The sequence below is a fragment of the Periplaneta americana genome, chromosome 3, assembly GCF_040183065.1.
Source record: "Periplaneta americana isolate PAMFEO1 chromosome 3, P.americana_PAMFEO1_priV1, whole genome shotgun sequence".
In the NCBI taxonomy this organism is placed as follows: domain Eukaryota; kingdom Metazoa; phylum Arthropoda; class Insecta; order Blattodea; family Blattidae; genus Periplaneta; species Periplaneta americana.
This window is the reverse complement of record NC_091119.1, coordinates 182906397-182934266: the sequence shown is the minus strand read 5'-3', so window position 1 is coordinate 182934266 and position 27870 is coordinate 182906397. Positions and strand designations below refer to the sequence as shown.

Here is a 27870-nt window from a genome sequence, read left to right as displayed (position 1 = left end):
ACAGCAAACCTGTCTCATCGGGCACTAAGTTTCGCTGCCTGATTAAGATGAAAAAGGGGAAACATAATTTTGATGGCGAATTGAGTCCGAGGTTCGACGCCGAAAGTTACCCAGCAATTCTGCTTCAGTTGGTTGGCGAAAACCTCGAAAGAAATCTCAACCAGGTAACTTTTCCCTAGCGTCGTTATAAATATAAACCACATTTAATACTTACGGCTTCTGATGGGTTTCCTCGTAGCTCGATCTCCGGCGATGTGGTAGGGAAAAGGAAGGCGGTAGGAATAAATGTGATCACATATTTATTTTCACAAGCAAAGAAGAAATGGTATGGCCTGGTTTTCATAAAACCAAGGTCAACATTTCGATGAGACTCCTTATATTTCTTGTAGGATTTTACAATGACATTTGTTTTGCAGGAAAATTAGAGGACATAACAAGGAAGCCAAAAGTGTTACATTACATTGAGCCACGTTCCTAAATCCAGCTGTGGGTCACATTTGAGATGTTTTCTCGGCTTTTCTTAAGAAAACCGTACCCAAAGTAAAGTTTAAAATATATACATGTCAAAATATATACACTTCATTGACATAGTTTGTACGGCTATTTACTACATAATTCTGTTCGTTTCATATTATTGTGTTATATTTGAAGAATCAATTTCAGTAGGAGAAAATATGAATGCTACATCATCATTTTTACCAATTTCATGTAGCATTAAAATGTGTTGACAATAACACACATACTCTGCTTTTCTCTAAGAAAGAGGCTCTTCAAATACATTTGTTGACGCTTCAACAAAGGGCAGTGATTTATACCAAAGGTGTCGAGCAATAATAATTAAAAATTTTACTATATGTATATAGTAAATGAATCATTAGGAAATCATTCACATAATTTCAGACTTATTAGTGATTTTAAGTAAATAAATCCAAGTGAATTCTATCTGGTGGGATTTTTAAAAATCTATCCTTATCAGTTCGTGAAAAAGCAACGTCAAAGTAAAGACATAGTTAACTTAGTTTGACACACAAAGAAACAAACAACTCCTGTTCTCCGAAATATGAGTTATTAATCAAGTTCTTACACTTAATAGTGAGCTATGTCTAAATTCAAATAAGCAATAACAAAAGTTAAGTGTTCGCGTAGGCTGGTGTACATGGTGTGTGGATAAGCTTCAGGGCTTCTACCGCATTGTCTTAGTGTTATTGGCTGACGTTTCGACAGCTGTGTTGTGGCCATCTTCAGAGCAGTTGTTGGATAAGGAAATAGTCTGCTAGCTCTTATATATATAGTAGTCTCGATGGGGAGGGGAGTACTTGCTGTGATAGGTCGTAGGTTCTCCTTCTGGCATCTGATTGGTCCTACGTTGTCCAATCCGGTTGAGGTCTGTATGAAGGGGAGTATTCATATTAAATACTGGCCCTCATAAGGTCCGAAAGAGTGACCTTGATACCGTGCCCGATGTCCGGATGAAGGGGGGGGTGGCGCCGCGTACATGTGGAGACCTGGTTTCTCGTTCCTAAGTCTAGGTCGTAGGTTCTCCTTCTGGCATCTAATTGGTCCTACGTGGTCCAACCGGATTGGGAACTCATGGGGAAGTCTATTCCAAGATCATACTTAGGAACGAGAAACCAGGTCTCCACAAGTACGCGGCGTCCCCCTTCATCCGGACATCGGGCACGGTATCAAGGTCACTCTTTCGGATCTTATGAGGGTCAGTATTTAATATGAATACTCCCCTTCATACAGACCTCAACCGGATTGGACAACGTAGGACCAATCAGATGCCAGAAGGAGAACCTACGACCTATCACAGCAAGTACTCCCCAACTTCGAGACTACTATATATATATATATATATATATATATATATATATATATATATATAAGAGCTGGCAAACTATTTCCTTATCCAACAACTGCTCTGAAGATGGCCACAACACAGGGGTCGAAACGTCAGCCAATAACACCAAGACAACGCGGTAGAAGCCCTGAAGCTTATCCACACACAATAAAAAAGTTCCTTTGCACAATTTATTCATCTATTACACTAAAGTTGCATGAGAGACTAATCACAAAGTAGGAAATGAATCGGCTTAGAATTAATTTCCGAACGCATTCTGCGTCCATGTTCCCTTCCTTAATGTGTTTTCGGTCATCATTCTGTATAACAGTGTTTCTCAAACTATGAGGCGTAGTGCATCCACTAAAATCATGAGAATTTTCTTCTGAGTTTTAATGTCTTGTGCATTTAACAATTTGAAAGTAGGCCTTAATAATTTTACTCACTAAATTTTATTTAAAAAACAGTTCTACTATTTCATAATTAATTTGATATGTAATTCGTAATTATATAATTATCAATTATTTGTGAGATCTCATTATTGGAAGGCAAGAACTTCACATAAATCAATAGCTGCCATAAAGTATGTACATATTTTTTTCGAAGTAAAGTTATTTTAATCAGATTTTGATTTTGATTTAAGACAAATGTTTCGATTCTTGTTTACCATTACAAAAGATATTCGTTTGGAAGCTCTTAGAGTATCTCTAGCATTCTATAGATTTATGACTTCTATTTTAATATAATTTAAAAAGCAAATAACCGGCATATTTGTGTATTTTATTTAAAAAAAGATCACAGGACGGCATTCACTGATTTGTAAATTATTTTTGTAGAACTGCACAGCAACGCAGTGTCTCTCTCTTTGTCTTATTAATGCAGTTGTGTATGATCTGTAGGTACCTGAAAGTTCTATATTAACTATGTTTATCTGTTATGTAGTTCTCTTTTGGTTTATATAATTACGACTTTTGTCGCGTTGCCCCCAAGCTACTTATTATTGCAATCCTCTCCCCTACTCCAATAATGTATTATGTTTAAAACTCATAATTTGATTATTTTTCTGTGGTTGCTGTTTTGTTTTATTAATATTTTATTTTTTGACATAGAATATATAGTTGTGTTAATCCTTCTCACTCATAAATAGAGATTTATTTTAAATTATTTTACTACCAAACAGAGCGTGTCTTTTGAAGCTCAAATGCAATGGAGTCAAAGATATGTAACTTATGAAGAAATATTTTACTTCGTTTGGAAACGGTTTTGTATCCCTTATCATTTTTTTCCCTCTATTGCCCTAATGATGATCAGCTCTCATGTTAATCACATGACCAAGGACTTCTGCCATTTATGACTAGCCAATGTTGGCTAGAAATTTAGAGAAACATTTTATGGGGCATCGAATTATGATAAGGTATTATAGAAAATACCTAGATAATAGTAATAGTGATAATAATAATAATAATAATAATAATAATAATAATAATAATAATACAGGATGATCCAGAACTTATGTTACAGAAGAATATAATAGATAGTGGTATTAAGAGAAACATTTTTCATTAAGCAATGTGTGTCCTACCACGCACCAGTACGACGCTGCACTTGTTTCAGTGTTGTGGCTGGTAGGCAATTATTCATGTAAGGGCCAGTGGCTTGACTCTGCTGACTGAGCTTTCAATGAAAAACAACAGACAATGACATTCAACAACTTGTGCATTACGGAAGAGCTTGGAACCGAGCCCTCTTTCTTGTAAGCAATACTGGCATCGCCGAAACATTGACTATCGCATCCGTTCAAATATACTGGGTCTAGTACCTATGTTGTTACCAGGCGTCGACAATCCGTGGAAGAAAATCATCGACCTGGTCTACAGGTGTGGCGTACACTTAGGTCTTCAGATGTCTCCACAAGAATAACTCAAGCGGATTAAGGCTGGTTCGCAATAAACCGGGAACGAGAACCAGAATGAAAACGAGAAGCAGAGGACGTGAATATGAAAACATTTGATTCACAATAAACCGAGAACGTAGACGACTATGCATATCGATATGCATGCCAATGACGATATGTAAAGTCGATATTACGCATTCTGATGTTATTTGTGTATAATTGACCAATGGCGTTCTGTCATGAGTACAAGGCAGCCAATATAAACATAGGTTAACCAACTTCGAAGTTTCAACTGAAACATTTCATTAGGTATGGTACTATAAATATGCCCATGCATCTTTATTATCACAACCTTTTAAGTCTACCATAACGTAAAATAATTAGGGAAGAAACATTTGTAATAGAACAAAAAATGAACACAACAGTAGTTATTGAATTGAAGCATGAATATGTAGTGTGTAATACAACCAATACAGTAATAAAATATGATTCACTTATGATCGGTGTTTAAAGATGCAGCTATTGAAAGTCACGTATTCTCCTCCATTTTCTCATCTTTATACGAGGACGTGAGGATTTTCCTCAACACTCAATATTAAAATCTAATCAAATAAAATTTGCTCCATGATGCACAGCACAGAACAAAATAATGCATAGGTTATGTCACGGTCTTCTTGCTACAAAATATACGACGACAAGATAGCTTTTAGATGGCAAAGAATGAATCTAGTGGGCTGTGATCGGAAACGTGAACGCCAAAATTGAAACTCGGCCAACTCTCCGTTCCCGATCCCGGGCTCCGGCAAGCTTTTCGTTAAATGTGAATACGCACATTTAAATGTACACATTTTAACAATTTTACCGTTTTCGTTTTCGTTCCGATTCTCGTTTCCGGTTTATTGTGAACCAGCCTTTAAGATCTGGCGATCTTACTGGCCATGGGACGAGACCTTGATAACCAATCCATCTGTCACTAAATGTTGCCGTCTGCTGTTACCTTGCCGCAAGATTGAAGTGCGGAGAATCTCTGTCATGCTGGAACGATATCCTGGTGCGTACTGCAAGCGGTACCTTTTCCAGTAAAACGGGCAGGTTGTTTTCCAGAAAGTTTCTGTAATTTTCTCCCTTTAGGCGATTTTCCATGACACGTGGACTCTGAGACAACAACGCATCAATACGCATAGCAACAATAAACAATCACAACATGGCAAACAACCACAACACTAAAATAAGTATAGCGCCATACCGATGCGAGATAGGACACACATTGCTTAATGAAAAATAATTGAGTACCGTGTATCGATCATATTTTTCTGTAACGTAAGTTCTGAATCACTCTGTAATTACTATTATTTATGACATAGTCATCAGTTAAACAGAAGTGAATCAATCCATAAGAAGTTTATATAATGCATTTTGAAATAATTGTTTGCGTATACGTTAAACGAAGGATTTAATATTTCATATGAAGGTAGATAAAGAAATATATTATCAATTAGAACAAAAATAAGAAACGAGGATTGTGCATGACTATATAGCTGTAATGTTCTTATGGTCACACTAATTCTTGCCATAGAATGAAATATACGGTTATATTTTATATCCGGTCGACTAAAATATAAATTGAAAACCTCCCTCGAATAAGATGTAACCAACAAATCTATAATACACGTTTCAGGAGAAAAGAAAATAATTTCAGGGGTATATTTCATTAGGCCTATATTTGCTAGCAGAACCATTTGATTAATCAAGGATACAAGTTTATTCAGCTATTGGATGCATTCATTTACTGTTATAAATGAATGCTTCAAAATTACTTTTTCCACCGATCACATATTTAATTAATTTGATGTTACATCCTTTTTCGAGGGAGGTCTTCAATTACATACAGCAGAGTTCTTGGAACTCTATCTTTGTTATTACTTGACTGCTTATTTTATTCTGAAAGATGTTCTCTAATATGTCATTGTGCATTAAATCTTACATTTGTAAGAGGATCCCAATCTTTTGCTAAAATACAATAAATTAAAAAATAACTTGCAATAAATTAAAACGAATTTACATACTTTGAGTATTGATAACCAGGCTTCGAGACTTCGGACCCGATAGAGCAGTTCAGTGGGAAATCCGCATAACGGCGTACTGAGTATAGTGGTAAAGCGTACAGTGGGTGGGGGTACTGTAGAATTAATGTCAACAAATACGCAAAGGAGAACTCTCTGAATTTGAAGGTTCTGACGAATAATTTGGTTTTCATACAAATCTATTTTCAAACTGTGTCTGAAACTATTACACGGTTAGAAAAGTCAGAGCAAGAGATGCCGGAAGCCTTCAAATTAGTTGAGGAAATGACACAGAGAATTAATGAGGGACCAAGTATACCAGTTACTGTATTCAATTTTATGTAAAAATAACGGATATGGAACATTGTGTAATATAAACAGCAAATTAGTAGACATAGAGTCACCCGAGAATAAAGGACTGTCTCTTAGAGACTGAAATGATGCTAAGTTTTTTCGTTTTGCTCCCATCACGTCATGCGACTTAGAGCGTAGTTTTGTACAGTACAAACTGTGTTTGGCAGATAAGCGAAAAAGATTTACGTTTGAGACACTGAAAATGTATCTTGTAGTAAATTGCAATTCGGTACTGTAACTGCACTTCCTAAAGACGACCAATAGGATAAATGAAGAAATTAAAATTGCTACATGTTTATTTCCATCATTAACACTGTGTATAATTAAACATAAATGCTTATAAAAGATAGGAAAATAAATGCTTTTCACATTCTTTTGACATTGTCATTGTGTAACGTATATTTACTTTCGGAATGTCCATATGTGTGTGTTTCCCCATACTACCGTACTATAAACAACACATCTCTACCTTTCACTATCTGCAGCGAGTCAACAACCTATAGTACAGGGACATCATTTTATTTTTACTTCAATTTTTATTGTACCTGCGTTTCTAAATGTACTTGATTCCCACCACTTTCACTAATGTCCTTGCTAACGTCAGTCACACAAACTCACGGTCGCTGTTGCTAGCAGTGAAATAAACAGTACAGAGTACAGTGTGTTTCAGAAATATGTTGCATTTTCTATAGAAGAAAAAGCTTATATTATTGAAGTTTATTTTCACACAGGTATGGTGTGTAGCATAACTGAATTTATCTGTGTTGACTGAGCACAAGGGAAGATTAGAGTTACCGAAAGTACGGTACCCTATAATATGGTACGGCACTTAACAGCATTATTTAAACAAGAGTTTTGTTTTACTGTTTGTAGGTATGAAGGACGATGATAGAAATTGGAATTACAATATAACCGAATGTGAACAACAGTTTTTTTTTTCACAATTTCCTGATTATATCATTACGGAATATTTTCGTAGAAATGTCATTAATCTGGTAGATAAATTTAGAGCAACAGAGTGTACAGAAAGGAAGAAAAGCGTAAGATGGCCAACAAAGGTGACAGAAGATGCTGTAGAAGATGCTAGAGAAAGGATGCAGGGAGGTCCTAATAAGTCGGTCAAGAATTTAGCTGTAGAAATTGGGGTTTCTTGCGGAAGTGCTCACAAAATTCTCAGGAATAAATTAGGTTAGTAATATGCTGAATAAAGTAGACATTACATAATGTATATAACCGCCTGAAGACTTGAGTTTGTGAAAAAAAATTGTTACTATTCTACTGTTTTTTGATAAAATACTGTAAAGTAATGACCAAACTGAAAATCGTAATACTATATTTCCCTATAACATAAATGGATACACTACTTTTCTCTCCTCCTATAGCTAGTGAAATGATTTGTTTACATATTGCACTAGCAACTCTAAAATCCTGTAATGGAAGGGGGGTAACAGTGTTCCCGAGTATAGCCAGGTTAATGTAAAAAATGTTAGTAAAAATAAAATGATGTCCCTGTACATGCACAGTAAACTTATTGCATCGGGTCCCAAGTCTCTAAGCCTGTTGATAACTAATCTATAGGTACTGCAAAATTCTGTTTCTTAACAAAAATGTTTATTTTAAAAAGCTCAATTCACTTCTTAGGACAGGAGTATACTTACTTAACTCCTAATCTTCACATTTTGTCTGCTATCTTATTTGGGATCCATCATTTGTTACCACAGATTGTGAATGGCTTTTATAATCATAGGGTCGGTAGCTCACAGAAATATAAAGCAGAATGTCCATTTTCTTGCCTACAATCTGAGAAACACTGCAGTACACATTGTTTGTACTTTGTATCACAGCACACCGGAATGCCCCACAGCTGGACTATCGTCCTCTCTGTACATCAATTCACCTCTGCCGTGTTATTAGGCCTAGTATTTGTTGTGTTCCGGAAGGATATGAAACAGAAACGAAGCGCAGTCGATGTTTATTAAACAAACTCTATAATGATATTGGAATGTTCACGTCTCCCTCATTGGAACACCAATTTTATTGTCACACTTGTAGTCATGGAATGCTCTTCTTCTCATTGTATTAAAAATTTGCGTAACTTAAATACTAAATATCACTGTATCTTCATGACACTTCACTGTTTGCTCAGTATTAACAATATTGGATTCAAGTACATTTATTTCTTCCTATGACGATCTCTGAATAAATATTGAAATATACTGGAGAAAATTATTTCAATTATAAACCATTTTAGCAAGCCTCTTCAATTCGTATGCAAAACAATAGATAAATAATGTGTATGATTTTTTCCATTCTTTACTATGCACGTTCATGTTTAGAGATTCATCACAATTTTTGCTATTTAAATTTCGCAGTTTTTAATATATATAAACGTTTTCAGCCTCTTTTTCTCATCTGTTATTAATTATTTATATGGGACGTTTCTCTTTTAAAATGTTGTGCTCTCACACAAGAAATCAATTTATTCGGAGGCAGTGACAGGGAAATCACATTCTTTTGTTATCATTAAAAGACATCACAGTCCACACAGACAGACACTCGCATTCCAATTTAGATTTAGATATTACCAGGGAGCATCGTTCCGCGGTAATTTCTGGCACTTGTGTTCGTTCCTACCTAAATGTTACATCAGGCCTTGAACGAGACCCGACTCTGAGAGAGCTGTGGTGCAACTAATGCGAGGCTGCGCACAGACGGTGGGGGGGGGGGGGTGCAGGAGGAGTGAGTGCCCTACAGACATCTGCGCACAGTCTCGGGAAAGTAAACCGCACAAAAATATACAGAATCGCGTCGTCTACAATATGGAATAATTTGACTAGGAATAAGTAGCGGCGTCTCAAATCATAGCAGATATCTGTCATTATTAATATTGTAGATGCAGTCCACATAGAGTTTTACTGTTCATTTGCATAGATAAAAACATAAAAAAATCTTTGGACACGAAAATATTTTCTTACAAAAATGAATAATAAAATTGTGAATAATTTGATAACATATTGGTATAGAAAAAATTGAGCAACGTATAGATTTTAAAAATAATCGCAAGTTTTACAATATCGATATATCGGGCACAGTACAACAGAATTCAACATTACCTCAAGGAGGAAAAGTAAGTGCTCGACAGAACCAAACGGTCGCGACTGAAGCCTCGAGGTGTAAGTGAACAGTTAAAGATTAGTACAAGTTAAAAATGTTTTGTTGGTCGCTCTACTACGAGTTTCATCGTTGTGAAATTTGTTCCTATGTCTTTGTTGAAAAGTTCTAAGGACACCCACACTCGTCCACAACCATTTTAGGCAGGTCTCTTTTAATAATATTACTATCCGGTCCGAAGTATATGAGGGACATGGAGGAGAACTTGACCGGCGCACAGCACGGCTGCATCCCAGTCAGTCGGTCCAGCTTACGGTACTCCTCGATCACGTGCGTGTAATAGTTGAGGAACGTGTCGGGCGTTCGGTGAATTCCCCCGCAGTTCCCTTGGCAGTAGTTGGCGTAGTAGCCGCTAGGGGCAATGATCCAGTCTTCCCAACCCAACTGTTTGAAGCTGACGAAGAACCGCTGCTTGCAGCACTGCCCCACGGGGGCCCCGGTGCAGTCCAGCGCCCGACGCCGCACTCGCCGGGTCGCCGTGGGGTCGGTGTGCACCACCAGGAACGGCCGCTGCGGGTCCTTGTTGTGGTCGGCCGCGGCGGGCGCGCGGAACAGGACGGCCTCCACGAGCTCGCCGCAGCCGGAGCAGTCCACCAGCAGCCTCAGGCGCTCGCGGGCCGCCGCCCCCGACGAGTACCAGGCGCGCACCGTGGCCGTCAGGTCGAACTTCTGCCAGCCCAGCGTGGAGAGCGCCACCGGCAGCGACGCCGCCATCTCCGTGTACTCGTCGAATTCCTGCACATCATCGCTCTCATAAGTTACATTTCCGTGAACAACATTGCGGCAAGCATATTAATTTATGATTGGGTGAAGAAGATAACGCTGATCTGTTTAAGAATTTCCTGAAGAGACTGGGGATTATTATAAAAAAACATCTCAGTTATAGCCTATTCATTTTCGGGAGTCGAACATGAACTTGAAGTCCGTCCACTTACCATTTCAATATAACCACTTTACACACACACACACACACACACACGGACACACATATAATATAATATATATTATGCTCGACCATGCCGAAATGTAGTAATTATACACCTGGTAGCAGTCCTTTAATGCATGTCATTAAAGTTCAGGTTTTCGATTATTCTCGGATATGCAATCGAAAGACAACTAGCAAAACGTCACACAGGCTGGAAATCCAATACTGTCGCAGAAGGTTATGCTCTGTTACTATAATAATTAGCGTTAATTGTAAATAATATTCAAATAAATTCAATTTGTCATCTCGTTTTTCAATTCTAAATCAATTTCCAGGTTATATCAAAATTAGTTCATGTTATTGTGTAGATTATAACAAGGTCAATGACATTATTGCTCCTCGGAAAAAAATCAATACTTTCGCGTCTGCGCACATCTCACCATTTACGAGTATGCACAAGGTCACTTCCACTCCAGTTAGATACGAATAAAATGAATACTTCTGAATAATTTCAAGTTAGAAATATGGTCGAGCATAAAAAGTCGTATGAAACTTGCCTATAATGGTAATTAAGACGCTCGTAAGACAATTATGAAACTCGCTTGCGCTCGTTTCATAAACAAACATACTCGCGTCTTAATTACTATCATTATAGGCTCGTTGCATAATGTACTATTCATATGTAAAATAGAATGTTTCGTAACGGGAAGCATTTATCATGTTCTTTTTCCATTTTTTGACATAGGCCTACTTTAATGCTGTGTAAATGCGTCACTATTTCGCGTCGGGCATTTGTTGTGGAAGATAAGACAACGAATTTCTAGAGAAGTTCTAGTGATGTCCGCATTATAACAAATAGGTAAGCCTATGTAGCTTACCTACATTTTATAACATATTTTTAGGACGAAATTTCATCTTCTGTAATAAGTTTTAGATGTTAAAAATATATTATCATGTAATTAAATCTAAAAATTAAAATTAAAGTTGAATTTTTTAAAAAACAATTCTGCGCTCTATCAGGGATACAGGAGCAAGTAGTTGTTTGAATTTTTAATTATTTTTTTTTCGGTTTTCAAATGGAGAGTATGGGTCTTTGACAATACAAGTAATTCATGAAGGACATGCAAAATATTTTCATATGATGCGACAATAATCTTTATATGAAACGATCAAAGACAGGATAGGAGAAGAAATGTCAGAAGGAAGTGAAATAGGGAGAGGAATACAACAAGTATGTCCTTTATCAACTATCCTGTTCAATATAGGCTGTACTTGGAAGATTTAGTGAAGAACTGTTTTCAGAACATGGAAGAGGTGATAGGGGAAGTAGGAGGAAGATGAATAAAGTGCATAATATTTGCTAACGATATGGCAGAAGCGGAGACGATACTAAGGAATATGCTACTGGAGGTAAATGACAGCTGTGAGCAGACTGGGATGAAGATATGACAATTCTCTTTAATTTTCAGTGAGCTTATTTGGTCTGTTTTTTTCTTTCAGATACGTCGCTTTTGGATATCCACAATGTGCGGTAAGTGTAGTTCTAAATCATCTTAAATAGTAGGCCTAGTACTGCTTAGTGGCAATATTTTTCAGTTACTGAAAGTTTTGAGTTATGATACATATTTTCTACTAATGCTACATTTTTCTTTCTTATCAGTTATGAAAATGATTGAATTTGTATTATGAAAGCCGAATAGAAAATCTTTCGAGATTTGTTGTATTAAATACTCGTTCCATTTTTCATCCTACGCAGCATGAACGCGCTAAATACACTGTCTTTCAAAATTATGGTAACACATTCATATGATTACTATTAAAAAGTATTAGGGGAGAGTCGGGTAGTATCGGACATCGGGTAGTACCGGACAGTACGTTTCTTTCATCTACCACCATATGGTAGTACCTGAATGACATGGTTACGTTTCTCTATGCGACATCACAGAAACGTAACCATGTCAATCAGGTACTATCATCGTGTGGTAGATGAAAGAAACTCACTGTCCGATATTACCCGCTGTCCGATACTACCCGACTCTCCCCTAATGATATAATAACTGCGCATATAATTCGTTTAAGAAATTCTCTCAAAGTTATTAGTGGCACATTGTAAATATTCAGTATGAGAACACAATTTTACACGGTATACATCAACACGATAGACCTTGAAATAGAGGTGTCACATGAATTGCATCTTTCTCATATCCCCAAAGAAAGAAGTCACATGGTGTCAAGTTTGGTGACCTGAGAGGCCGAGGGCGATAGGTCATAACAGCGGTAGCAATCTAAAGATGTGGTAGATGGTAAATTCGGAAAAGTTTATGAAACAACATTTGTACCATAGTTACTGAATTTGTTTTCGCAAGGTGCAGAACGATTTATGTTGTGAAGTTGCTAGTTTTGAACAATGTCCCTCATGGCAACAGAAGTACTGTAATATGTTTTTCGAAACTTAACTTGAAACTTTCAACTGTTGACTATAAAATAGCGTGTACTATGTTAGTTCCTCATGAATACTCGTACTTACTCAAATAATGAACATATGAAACACGATATATTATGCTATTCTGTGAGAAGAAAAGAGTAAGTTATGGGTACGAGAGAGCGAAGACATGATGCAGATTTCGGAAGTCAATTTGGCAGTGAACTTTATCGTAATAGATTAAAAAACTGTTAACTTATCATGATATTTATTTAATATATTTTTAATATATATTTCAGTATTAAAATTAAATTTTGACCTGAAAGAAAAATTGAGTAGTTTGTATGAAATTAAAAGGTTTATGTACATGACGGAGTGCGAAAAAACTTTCTGAAGGAATCAGTCAGGAATTATGAGGGCGATAATATTTCCCCTTTTTTAAAAGACTTTTTATTTCAGTAAATATATAAGAAATTAGCTTCATTTTTGCCTTAGAATTAAAAGAGAAATATACATTTTACAACATCGTGTCAACTTATTTCCATAATGTGCTAGAGTTTACATTTAGAGATGAAAATAGTTTGATAAGAAAGGTAATACAACGTGATTACTTTATAAATCATCATACGGTATCGTGTAACACGTGAAACTTCTTTTTCCAATAATTACGCCTTTTGACCCACTATGAATCCTAGAATAATTTACCTGTTATTCGAAATCACCTTGATTCTGTCCTAAAAACTATTTATCTTGACATATTTTTCGTTTTACAATTTATTTATTACTATTCACTATGCAAACCATCTCATTCGTTATCTGCCATTGTTACACCTATTATTCGTCATTAGATCAGTGGACATATCAGAATATGATTCAAATTTTATTTAAAAATTATGTTTTATAATCAATAATGAAGAGATATAGTGAACTAATGAAAATATATGTGTGATTATCATGAGAAAACCTCTTGCAGCATCGTACTTATTCATTATGCATTTCACTTAGGAAGCACGGCACTTAATCACAGGGAAAATCGATGAATCAGTAATTTATCTGACAGTAATCTACAATGTATGATTTGAGGCTTTCCCGGCGTTTGATGTAGAATAACTCTTCTCGGGTTCTCAGCCAGGTGAGTTGGAGATTTGCTTCCAAGTTTTCGACGGCTAGCTCTGCCATCTTCTTCAGGGAATGAAGTGATGTGGGATCATGTCTAGCCGGTATATATGCAATAGTAGGGCTTCCCGCTGCGGGCCAATCAGGAGCTAGTTCCTAGTCCCGACCCAGTAGCATTCTGGTTTCAACAGAAACGGGGTCTACAGCTGAGTACAGCAAGGAAACCTGCCATCAATACGCTTAGACCACCAGCACACGGCAGACAGTCAGGACCAGCAACTAGCTCCTGATTGGCTACTGCTTCCACCAACCAGAATCCGTGGTTTTCCTAAGGCGCTAAGAAAAATGTCGGGATGAGCCCTAAAAGAAATGAGCCACGGACCTGGACTCATATCCCCATGAACCCCTTAATTACTCTAAATTAATTAATAATTACATCTATCCTAAATTCATAATCAATTGACCTATTACCTAAAAGCCAAATTGGCTAGTCTCTTATATTGAGACAACTCATCCTGCCTAAGGTATTTCCGTGGTTTTCCTAAGGCGTTAAGACAAATGTCGGGATGAGCCCTAAGAGAAATGGGCCACGGACCTATATGCCCTTCCCCATAAGTTCCCCTTTTTTCTAACAAACAACTCAATGCCCTAATTCAGAGTCTATAAAATAATGAAATACATTTGCAATGCGAAAGGACAGGGAACCTTTCAATGTGCAGATTCAGAATTCACGGCGTCTCTCCTGGCGGTCTTCACCTGCCTTGTCATCAAACAACAGACGACAGAGTCTTCTCGACTCCTCCTGCACTGCGAAATGACACAGTTCATTTCAATGTGCAGATCTACACTAGCCATCCCCTCCTCATCCCGTCCCGTGATCATTTTGATCACATTTCCGTCCCCCTCGCGTATGTGGTACCTAAGAGGTTACGTCCATTTTCGGCTTACCCCTTCAAAATTTTCTAGAAATCCTTCAGTGAAGAAGCGTAAACCGGAGTGAGACTAGTGGCCAAGAGGCTTGGAGCTCACATATTTAGTTTGTTACAGCCTCCCGACCCCTTGCAAGGACGCGTTTAGCGTACCTTTTAAATTTGTCCTCCCAATTCTCCTCTCTTTTTTTCGATTTTCGTCCCACATCACTTCATTCCCTGAAGAAGATGGCAGAGCTAGCCGTTGAAAGCTTGGAAGCAAATCTCCAACTCACCTGGCTGAGAACCCGAGAAGAGTTATTCTACAGTAATCTACAAGTTTTCTCGTGATTTTCGTTATTGCTGGTCTTTCATGATTATGAAATTTACCACTATTCACATAAATCGCACTTTCTTTATTCTAATAGTAACACGTGGATTATATGTTCTGATTATGTTGAGTGTGTTTGAACGTGCATGATGCAATTTTTACAAGCATGGCTATCGGACTGTGTCGAAGCAACAACATACCTTACCACTTAAGTGTGTGGCATTCATCTGCAGCTGCTGAGTGACAGTGAACACCCAGAGTGTGAGGTTCTTGTCGGGCACGTTGTGTCGGAAGGCGCGATGAAGAGGCGATCGGAAGTCCACTCTGACCCACAGCGTCGCCGCTTTTACTCTCAGTTCCGAACCTGCGCCTCCTGCACCACCGCCCAAGTCCTGAGCGTGTGAGAATTCGAGGAGTGTCTGTCCGTTGAGGGTGTGACCTGGAACAAATGCAATTACAGTGAGAGACAGTCCGCTCCTTCATTGCAGTAATAGCCTAAAAATAACTCAACTAAGCACAATTTTGGAATACTATAGAGCAGTGATGTCAACTGATGCCCATAGGAGCAAGCGCGCGCTTTAGAGCCCAGGAAAGCCTGAACGCTTTACAGCGTAAAGGAAAGAGACAGACGAAAGACGTAGTATATACCGCTTGATCGAGCTATATACAGATATGGCCAGCACTGATTCAATGGATGAAGGGAATAAAACTTATTAAAACTGTATCCATGTTCATTTTTAGATTTGTCTGAGAAGTATAAGTGCATTATAAGAATGTAAGTTTTAATTTTAATGCTCATTTTTCACAAGTATTTAGTTTGCTTTTTTATTCAAAAGGAATATTTTCTCAACTTTTTTACAGAAAAGTGAAATTTTCAGATATGTTTGTTTAGTAGCCTTACAGGTACTAAAACAATGTTTTCGTAAATCTAATATATCGTAAATACGTATTACTGAAGATAGTATATTAAAATGTTTGAAAATATTCGCATGGAAATGTTTGTAAGGAAATGAATTAACAAAACAAATACTGTTACATCACAAACAAAAGATATTGTGCCTATGTATTGGTGAAACGTCAGCTCTATAGCTTCAGCAGATTTCGAGATAATTTAATATTCTGATAACAGAAAGTTGCGTACCAATATCACCCAAAAGCATAATGCGATAAGAGTTTTATTATGTAATATTAGTCACAGTTAAAACATATACCTAGACAACTTTGCTTTGTACTATAATATTGTTTTGATTACTTTTATAAGACTAAAGATACTATCAATATCAATTCCAACTTATCATGTCATATTCAGTGTCTTTCTCTGGGATAACACTTTCTTAATGAATTATGTGTTTAATTCATTTAGTACAGTATAGTTGTAGTTATTATGGAATTTGTGTGAATATTCCTTCTTTACTCTTTATTATATTATTAACGTTTAAAACACAACTGCAATATTAGGCTAAGAAATAGGTGTTAGTTTTTTTGTGTTACAGATAATATAGAAAATAACAAACAAAAAAAGCCATATAAAAATAACGACATAAAATTTCACGTTCCGTTTGAAGTTTGTGCACCACTGTTTTCTTAATCTAACAGGCTGCTTATCCCCCTAGCATACCTAGCACTTAATGCCCGCGCACGACGTCAAGGTCAGAAAAATGCGCTTGCTTTGACATCACTGCTATAGAGTATTGATATAATTATAGTTAGTCTTGGATCTTCGTTTTAAACAGAATCGAACGCGGTTGCCATGGAGAAGAACATGTTGTTTGATAAGTTATTGCCTACTGCACGTTTGGTGTGGAAAAGTTTAGTCGACTTTATATCGTGCATTTTTAAAGCAATCGTGTCAGATAAAAAATTAATTTTGATCGAATCGAGTATCGGTCGATGATAAAGTACCTATTTCTCGAAATGGTTGTTCAACAAGGAAATTAAATTTGTACGTATGTGTTAGATACTTTGAAGGATCACTGTTCTTCATACACTATCATAAAAATGATGTTCCTGTGTTTCAGAAGGGAAGAACGAAAATCAAACGTTATAACGTTATAAGTCGCTTTGTTGCCGTTTTAATGAGATTCTCCTAAAAATTTGGATCGTACTGTAACTTAATATGAACGAAAGACGGATCCATGATTACGATCCAGAAATTAAAGAACAATCAGAACTATTAAAACACTTTGATTCTCTTTGCCCAAAGAAATTTATCATTAAAAAATCTGCATATCTCTTGCTGTATACGTCTGCTGTCAGCAAATCCCATCAACATCAACATCAGGATCACAATTGTATCATATTCTGTTAAGAATGTTTATATTGTTTTATATCGATGTCATTAAAAAGCTGCTGCTTTCCTAACATAAAGACTAACAATAAAATTAATGTATCAACTGTTGGCATAGTGCTTCGAAACTCGCACAACAATAGTCGCAAAATTATTTTGTCACAACATTATACGTTCTATGATCGCAGATGCACTTCGATCCAAAAATCTAGTCGTTCACGAGGAAGTTCACTGTATTGCTGATGGTCGGAGCAATCGTAGCTATAAATCATAGCTATAAATAGGAATAAACAGACAGCCGAAATAATTGATCCTACGATCAGATTTGAAATCTCAGCCACTCAACAACCATCTGAAGTGAACGAAGAGAAAAAGAAAATCTACGAGCCCACGATTCAGTAGGCTACTTATCAGTGAAATACAACATTGAAAAAATCACAGTTACCCGTCTTTTCTTTGGAGCGAGAGGCACCATTCCGAAAGCCTTTGTAAAGTGGAGAGAAAAATACAAGCTGACGAGAGCTTCAAGATGCCATCGTCACCACCATTATAAAATTTTCTGTAGCGATATTTCGTCAGCATCTTTATGGCGTACATTCAATTTAAATTATACTTTGTTCTATTTTTTTATGTCTTAATCACTTCTGTTTGAAACCTGTTTATATAATTTTTCATTTTAAATTTTATTGTGAGCTATTCTGTGTCGCAGGGCAAACCCAAAATATTGGGTCAGATCAATTATTAAATTATTATAAATATTTATTTCTAAATACAATATTTGACATGTCTGAGTTTTTTGGCCAAAATTCCCTCATTCAATTTTAATTTCAATTATGAGCTAGGCTACTTTAGAAAATGTTAGTAGGCTAATAGGTATCGAACGGATTATACAGTATGCTTCGTATGGGGCGAAAATTTGGGGTTGGAAAATGCGAGAAAATTAAACAAGATACAAACGGATTTCCTAAAACGAATACTTGGCATTGGAAGAAGCACAGATAATTGCGGGATGTTAAAGGAGTTCGGGCTTCAAAACGAAGTAATTCACATGGAAGTCAGGGTGGTAAAATATTGGCTAAAATTATATTTGGAGACCTATCGCTTTTACAGTCGATTTGTTACAGAGTTCAAAAAAGAGAGGAGTGGGAAAAAGGGTGAATTTTTATAAACTGCAGAGTGGGCTGCATCATATAGGAATGGGATGGGATGGGTGTGGGAGGAAGGAGAAAATAATAGAAGAAATGTATGGCGTAATGTGAAGATGCGTTTAATTGATATCGAGAGGCAAGGGATTGAGCTCCAATATTCGAAAAAATTCACAGTACATTTACAATCAGACCTCATGCTTAACTGGGGGAGGTGTGACTACATAAATTCTTGTAGCAAAGACAGTAGAGGAGGTTTAGCGTGGCTAAGATTGGGAGCATGGAAGGGTGATAAAATTGTCAACGAAGAAGGAGAGCGCCTTTGTCCATTATGTGTGGGAAAGGATTCTTGGACACACATTTTAGCCCATTGTGAAAAAAAACAGCATATCCTGAGAAAATATCTACCACCTTCGATGCTAAGTCTCAATAGGGATTCGTTTGCATATCTTGATCTCATGGGGAATAGAGAATGCGAACAAAAACTGGATTGTTCCTCTTGAAGGCGAGGCAGCTTAGAACATCAGCTGTTGAACGAACTGACGAAGGGATAATGGTAACTTTTGAATTATACACTTTTATCTCTGTTTGTACGTTAGGTTAGAATATATAATACGAGGGTATGCTGAAAAGTAATGCCTCCTATTTTTTTTCGCTGTGAATATAGTTAAATATTAGTGGTAGTACATTGTATTCAATGAACTTTCTGACTTCAGTGACGCAAGTTTCGTATCTCTGCCAGTAGAGAGCTCTGAGTTATAGCCTGAAACATGGCGGCGTGTACCAGCACTATGTCGGTACGTCTGAAGCAGCGTGCTGTGATCGAGTTTTTAACAGCAGAAAATGTGCTCCCGATAGACATTCATCGGAGATTGAAGGCTGTTTATCGTGATCAATGTGTCGACATCATTACTGTTTGTGCCCTCAAATTCTATTCTTATTTTCCCAAACCTTCAGTTTTACTTATCATAGCTCCTAAATATTATTTTAGAATATTCAACCTTCTTCGTTTCTACTCCTGCATGCAAATTTGATTTTTCAATGCTAATTAATTGTGATATATTGTCATCATCATCATCGTCCTTGCAGGTATTAGGCCTAGTGGCCTGTTACGGTCTCCGTCCATCTTTTCAGGGGGCGTCCCAAAGATCGTCTTCCATGTGGTATATAGCGGAGAATTTGTCTTGGGAGTCTGGAACGTCCATTCTATTGACATGATTAAGCCATTTTTGTCTATAGTGGTTGAGATGTTCATAAATAGGTGTAATTTTCAATTCTTTTGTAATTAGCTCATTCCTTTTGTGGTCAAGCAAGCTGTAGCCGACAGTCCTCCTTAGAAATCTCATTTCCGCAGTTGTTAGGCGTTGAACATCTGAGTTTCGGACAGTCCAGGCCTCACTACCATACATGAGGACAGGTCTTGCTAGAACTTTATGCTTTTAACCTGGTATGTTTTTGGGTTTTCGTGGTTGTGAAAACCTGGTTGATGGTTCTTAAGGCTCCATTAAAATGTTGAATATTTTCCGATATATCAGTAACACGTAAACATGTCAAATTATAACCTAAATATTTAAATGAGTTTACCTGTTCTAACGTATGGGTCCCAATGCAAATTTTACTCCTAACTGGCTGCTTACTTTGGAACGCCATAATTTTTGTTTTATTTCGGGAAATTTTCATATTGAAATTTTGTGGTATTATATTCAGGTGATATATTGAGTATTGCAGCTCGTCTTCATTTGTAGCAAAAAGAACCTGATCGTCTGCATATAATAATGTATCTAGAGTACAATTTCGGAAGAGCGGGATGTTTCCATGAATTGTTAGTCAACAATGTCTGATGATAGAGTTGATGTATATATTGAATAAAAGTGGTGAGAGGGGGCAACCTTGACGAACTCCACAGTTTATCGGTCTCCATTCGGTATGTTCTGATCCAATAGTAATCTTGATAATATTGTGGTTATATAATTCGTAAATTGTTCTTATAATTGCGTTTGGAACTGAATCATCTGCCAAAATTTGAAAGAGCTTATTTCTGTCAACACGGTCGAAAGCTTTTTCGTAATCGTGATATATTGTGATGTCTGGAAATGAACTGTGAGATCCTATGATTGATATACCTACAAAAGTTTCAGTCTCTTCCTAGTTGTTTGTGGATTTTTATACAGTAGTAGTTCACGAAACTACAATAATCAACAGTTTGGTTTTAAAGCGCTACACTTAATGAAGTTTAAGATTGTGGGATATGCAATCTGCTGACTATGAAAATGTGCTAAAATATCTATTCTAAAATCTTATATACGTAGGAAGAGTATAACATGAAACTTCTTGGAATAATAAATTTTCAATTAGGAAATGGATTTTAAGATCTGTCGACAAAATCACGCGGGTGCATTAACAAAGGAAATATTGCGGTAGTCCTGAAACCAGAACAAGTTTAACTATTGGCGGTTTCCTGGCTTCTGACGACCGACGACGTTTTTACGGTATCTGGAAATTACTATAATGAGAGTAACTCGAGGTCACTAGTTTGCATACAAATGAGGGGTCCCTCACTTTACAGCTGTTTTTACGACAACGCCATAAAGTGCAACACAGTTGCAGCACGCAACCTGCGCTACACTTCCTCGCGGGAATGAGATGCACTTCCTTGTGCGCCGTGTTTATGATTATTGTCCTATTTAACGACCATGCTTTAAAAAGTATATTGTGGAAAGTTTTTAATTCACATGGAAATTACTTCACAGTCGTTAATCTTCGTCTTGAGTGCAACAGTTACCTTCAAATAGGCATTGATGTGCAGTTGCTTTAGAATTCATTTCTGTCGAGTATTCTTCAGTAAAAATGTTTTCTGAGAACTTTAAAAATAACATTGATTTTAGTGGAATTATGGAAATTGTTTTTGACCTCACATATAGCTCATAGAAATATATTTAAATTAGGGAGAAATATGAGATGACTGTTTTTATTTCGTAGGTTATTTTACGACGCTTTATCAACAGCTTAGGTTATTCAGCGTCTGAATGAGATGAAGGTGATAATGCCAGTGAAATGAGTCAAATGAGTCCGGGGTCCAACACCGAAAGTTATCCAGCATTTGCTCATATTGGGTTGAGGGAAAACCTCGGAAAAAACCTCAACCAGGTAACTTGCCCCGACCGGGAATCGAACCCGGGCCACCTGGTTTCGCGGCTAGACACAGGTGTGGACTGAGAGATGACTGTTGAAAATTTTATTTCAACATGTGCATTCTTAAAATTTCTTAACCTAATTCAGTAAAGTAAATAGGAAGTTATAGTGCATTAATGACTATTGTATCAATCAATCAATCAATCAATCAAAGCATTGATTAATTAATGTTCAGTAGAGTGTTAAGGTAACCAGGAAGTGTAAATCTTCTATAGAAACATTAGTCCACACTTTGCTCTGTATCCCATCAACTTTTAACGCTGTATATGTGCGATTTTTAAAACAGATTAGGAAAATTCTAATGAATATCCCCTGTAAATTCTAATACTTTAATGAACGAATAAATATTTTCGTAAAGTGATTTTGGAAAAAAAAAAAACATTTTATAAAATTGAAACACGGAAAAATGTGTCAATTTTTTCATAAACTAGTGGAAAGTTTTGAATGATGATTTTACAATGCCTACAGATATCATTTAATTTTGGCCACTAGAATCATGTTCCTAGGTTAGTCTGGGAATTAGCCAATATGATTTTTTATATACGTACTGTATTTGAAAAATTTATAAATTTGTTTAATGTCTAAAAAAAGTCATATTTCATTCCCAGACTAACACAATAGGCTCTGTAAAAATTCATTCTAATTCTTCTACTGTTGAGAAAAATTGTCATTTGCATATCACTTTTCCACTTTTTAAATTTTTCACGAGATTAAAAATATATATATTTATTTTTACGTTAACTGTTATATTAAAATTTACAGGTTTCTTCATCAGAATTTCGTTAATCTGTCTTAAAAATCTCAAATGGATAGTTTTAAAAGTTTTTGAGATGCAGAGCAAAATGTGGGCTGCTGTATTTTAATTTATAATACTGCGTGTTCAGTTCAAAGTGTGTCATGGCTCGCTGCATGCCGTCATGTGGCTAGTCGTTGAGCCTAGAGAATTCAATCTTCCTACACTTCCACAGAGGCGTATTACCTATGTGCTAGAGAAGTTGCCTAGCAAGTACGGCGTTCATTCTGAAGAGTACTTACCGATACGTACGGTAACACCTGTAGTGGCAGGAATGTGAACTGTTTCGAAACATGTACTGAGGTGAGTTTTTTTCTAACTGTCGGGACATGTGGAGAGGGTTAAGACGATTACTTACGTATTTGTTGACATTAACTTCGACGGTCAACCTGGACACGGAGCATTTGATTTGTACTGTGGAATGTTGCTATACGCAACCGATGATAACAAATACTCTGCGTACGACTTGCCCGCGCAAAACACAGTTCGAAAGAGGTTATGGTAGCACACAGACTTTACAGACCGCCATCTGTTGCTACGACGTTCAAGTTATATCGTACACGTTCTCAAGTTCAGATTGAACGCCTTGATTAATAGGCAACTTCTCTGACATATAAGCTGAAACTCGCTTCAAATCGCTGACTCACAACAGTGACGTCATGCCACACTTAGAAATGAACATCCAGTAGATTTACACTCCCTGGTCATCTTAGCCAGTTGAAATATGAAGATAATAGTTTATTTTTTGAAAAGTATAACTTAAAAAATATAGAAACACTCTTTAAAACGCAATACATTACCCTATCAACAAAATCATTAGTTTTAAATGAAATCTAAGCGGATGAAGAAATGCTAAGAAAATTGAAACTGGTATAAAAATAAAAATGTATTGAAATATGTTCTGAATTAAGGAAACACATTTTTAGTACGTGATTAATTTTAATAACATATTTTACCCACCTCCCCACAACATTCGCGAACTTATGTGTGCGGCTGGGAACTCCACCGCTTGTTGAATTGCAGTTTTTTAGGTGTGGTAATGCTTTAGGGTTCATTATTCCGTAGGTTCAATATGACGAATTTGATTATCTATTGAAAACTGTTAGTTAAAATCCCATTCACGCTTTTGAGGTTTTTGACAGAATCTTTTGAATCATCTTGTATATGATTAATCACCTTGCATTAGAGTACATTGAATAATTGTTTTTATTTTAAAGTTAGCGGGGAAAGATTTCTTCAAATAACATCAATGTCCATAAACTACGACAAAATCTTAGGAAACAAGAGTACGACAAATGGTGTGCGCTTCCACATAAAGGAAAAGGTGTTATTTTATTTCAAGAATATACTCCCGAAAATAAATGGATTTTTTCTAAGGAGGGTCTGTCTTCCTCTGAATGGCGGGACGCAATTAAGATGAATGCTAACGTAGCACCAGTGAGAAGTCTTCACGAGAGATCCTTGAACGGTTTCCGTTGCAGATACTGCAACGAGATTGAAACCTTAGCACACGTCCTAGGATCCTGTCAGCATTGAGAACTCCTGAGAAATTTACGCCATCATAACATCCGAAAACTAATAGCACAAGCCCTTAGAAAAAGATGCTTCGAGGTCCATGAAGAGGTGCACTGCGTTGCGTCTGAAGGCGGCGGAATTAGAAGAGCGGACATCGTGGCTCTAGACAAGACTAATAGTAAAGGCTTTATACTGGACCCAACTGTTAGATTTGAGATGAGCCAGACCCAACCATCTGAGGTCAACAAAGAGAAACAACAAATTTATGAGCCTACTATTCCGTATTTTAGAGAAAAATATCAGATAGAAGGCACCTGGGAAGTACATGGTTTAATGATCGGAGCGAGGGACACCATCCCACGATCAACTGTAAACACTATCAAAACATTTGGAATCCATGACATCATTCCAAAAATAATTACTTCAACCATTAAAGGGTCTGTAGCAATTCTGAAAAATCATTTATAATAATAATAATAATAATAATAATAATAATAATAATAATAATCATAATAATAATAAGAATGATAATAATGTTTTATTTTCGCTGGCAGAGTTAAGGCCATAAGGCCTTCTCTTCCACTCAACCAGCCTTAATCAATACAATACATAAATTTAAATTACAAATATTTACACTACACTTAAAAGGTTCTCCAGCAATATTCTTCACTACTCATTTATTTAAATTTAGATAAATCTATAAGGTAAAGTAGTAACTTAATTTATGAGCTAATTTAATTCAATGAATTATAATTAATTTAATATTTGAGATAGCTAGTAAAATGATGAAAATTAATTTAATATAAGCTTACTACGACTATGTTACAGGGAGAATATATATATATATATATATATATATATATATTTCTATTTCTATAATGAGAATATTAATGTAATTGCCATTAGAGGTTTTGTAAATCTATTTAGAAAAATTAATGATAATAATAATAAGAATGGACAGATGTTAGTTTCATTATAAGTAACAAATATTAATTAGCAATTCATCTGTTAAGTAAGAATTTCTGTAATTTTGACCTAAATGAAGTTATTGTCCAACAACCCCTTATTTATACGGAATATCATAATCCCCTCCTTTTTCTATTCGTTAGTGTGTGATTGTTACAAATATATGTACAAATTTATTATTTCTTAAATTTAAGCTCCTATTTCACATTTCAATTTGACTCGTCTATTTTACTGTAATCGTTACTATTCTTATATGTGTGTTATTCTGTGTTTTTTGGCAACCCAGGATGCATGGACAGAGTATTTCTTGCAAATAAATTATATACTTCTGCTGAATATACAATTCTTCATTTACGCGATTTTTTAAGGATACGCGTGGCATATGTTCCGTTTGTAAGAGGAACACATCGTTTCATTGGGTCTACAAACTATAAGAAGACTAAGCACAGTAAAAATTAGAGGCTAATGAAATTTTAGAACTTAAAATATTAGTAATAACATAATGACGGAATTAGCGTTAGCTTAATGCGTCAGACATTACTGCTGAAAACGATGTCAGTAAGGTCATACTACCGCTTAACACATGAAATAATTATGCTATTACAGTCAAATGTCGGAAGTTTACGCAATAAATTTAAATAAGGAGACTGCATGGTCGTAACTTCATAATTTGGTCTGAGAATCGTAAAAATAGTGACGTCAACATAATTCCGCGTACTGTGGGAGATTTAATTATACCTGAAATACTAATAATGCACACGTTTAAAAAAGGAAGAAAAATGAGGTTACTCAAATAAACTTGCATCCAAGTAGTTGTTAAATTGTTTATGATGCTTGTTCTTGACTTGATAGTTACAGTTCTAGTTATTAAAGTTTCTGAATTTAGTTTTTTAAATAAATAAAGCACAACATCTATACTAATAATAAAACTGTAACCTAAATTTTTCTGGTAATTTTCGTTTTTCCAAAAATAATTGACGTTAACATATATAATTAACTATCCTGAAACCTAAAATCTCAATTTTGAAATTTTTGTTTGTAATATGTCTGTATGCTACATTTTCACTCGATAATGGAAGAATTGATTTTTATGAAAATTGGTATGTACTTAGGTTTTAGGCTACATGGCATTCTAAATACTTCTTTAAAAAATAGTAAGAGGGCCTGAAGTAAATAAATTGAATATCTCGCTTATTATTGATTTTTTTAGGAGAATGTTACATAACAAAAATTTCTTTAAAAATGTTTCGGACAAGTTATATTCCATGAAAATGTTGATAGGATTGGTCGCTAACGAGATATGTGAGTTAATAATAGATACATTTACTTACTTACTTACTTACTGGCTTTTAAGGAATCCGGAGGTTCATTGCCGCCCTCACATAAGCCCGCCATTTGTCCCTATCCTGAGCAAGATTAATCCATTCTCTATCATCATATCCCACCTCCCTCAAATCCATTTTAATATTATCTTCCCATCTACGTCTCGGCCTCCCTAAAGGTCTTTTTCCCTCCGGCCTCCCAACTAACACTCTATATGCATTTCTGCATTCGCCCATACGTGCTACATGCCCTGCCCATCTCAAACGTCTGGATTTAATGTTCCTAATTACATCAGGTGAAGAATACAATGCATGCAGTTCTGTGTTGTGAAACTTTCTCCATTCTCCTGTAACGTCATCCCTCTTAGCCCCAAATATTTTCCTAAGCACCTTATTTTCAAACACCCTTAACCTATGTTCCTCTCTCAAAGTGAGAGTCAAAGTTTCACAACCATAAAGCACAACCGGTAATATAAATGTTTTATAAATTCTAACTTTCAGATTTTTTGACAGCAGACTGGATGATAAAAGCTTCTCAGCCGAATAATAACAGGCATTTCCCATATTTATTCTGTGTTTAATTTCCTCCCGAGTATCATTTATATTTGTTACTGTTGCTCCAAGAAATTTGAACTTCTCCACCTCTTCAAAAGATAAATTTCCAATTCTTATATTTCCATTTCGTACAATATTCTGATCACGAGACATAATCATATACTTTGTCTTTTCGGGATTTACTTCCAAACTTATCTCTTTACATAGATACATTTACATTTTAAATGTAACTTTAAACATAATTTAGGAGCAAACGACTTACAACTTATAGGCCTAATAAGCTCTTATTCACTAAGTAATTACTAAGTTGTATTTGAAAAATATAATAGATTTAAGTTAATAAAACCCGGAGGTTCATTGTCGCCCTCATATAAGTTCGCCATCGGTCTCTATCCTGACCAAGATTAATCCAGTCTCTAGCAATATATCTCATCTCCCCCAAATCCAGTTTAATATTATCCTCCCATCTAACTGTACGTCTCGGCCTCCCCAAAGGTCTTTTTCCCTCAGGTCTTCCAATTAACACTCTATATGCATTTCTGGATTCATCCATACGTGCTACATGCCCTATCCTTCTCAAACGTCTATTTAATGTTCCTAATTATGTTAGGTGAAAAATACAATGCATGCAGTTTTGTGTTGTGTAACTTTCTCCATTCTCCTGTAACTTCATCCCTCTTAGCCCCAAATATTTACCTAAGTACCTTACTCTCGAATACCCTTAATCTCTGTTCCTCTCTCAAAGTGAGAGTCCAAGGTTTACAACCATACAGAACAACCGGTAATGTAACTGCAAATCAAGATTTCAGGTATGACTCCCTGTAAAGTTGATTTGAATAATTTCGAGGGAAAAATTGTTCCAACCAACTGAGCTACCCGGGAACTCTACCCGACACCGATCCAGTTTTTCCCCTCTATATCCACAGACCTCAAAGCGGGCTGACAACCGTCAAGCAACCAACTTCGAGTGCACACTAACTCCGTGTGACGTTAAACCAAAGGTCCCGGTTCGATGCCCGGCCCCGGAACAATTTTTCCCTCGAAATTATTCAAATCAACTTTACAGGG

General features: G+C 36.2%; 1 protein-coding gene across 2 annotated transcripts in view; it reads right to left on the bottom strand.

The window, feature by feature from the left end:
* Positions 1–308: 308 nt before the first annotated feature.
* The window catches only part of Actbeta (inhibin subunit beta), a 295180-nt gene continuing 267618 nt past the window's right edge, over positions 309–27870 (bottom strand). The window contains exons 2-3 of one of the 2 annotated variants that reach the window (XM_069822370.1): positions 15228–15466; positions 309–10060 (exon numbers count right to left, since the gene is read on the bottom strand). In XM_069822370.1, the coding sequence (XP_069678471.1) occupies positions 9434–10060; positions 15228–15466 (866 nt within the window). In that variant the 3' untranslated portion in view covers positions 309–9433. The remainder of the gene's footprint in view (positions 10061–15227; positions 15467–27870) is intronic. The other variant, XM_069822371.1, reaches the window with a different exon arrangement.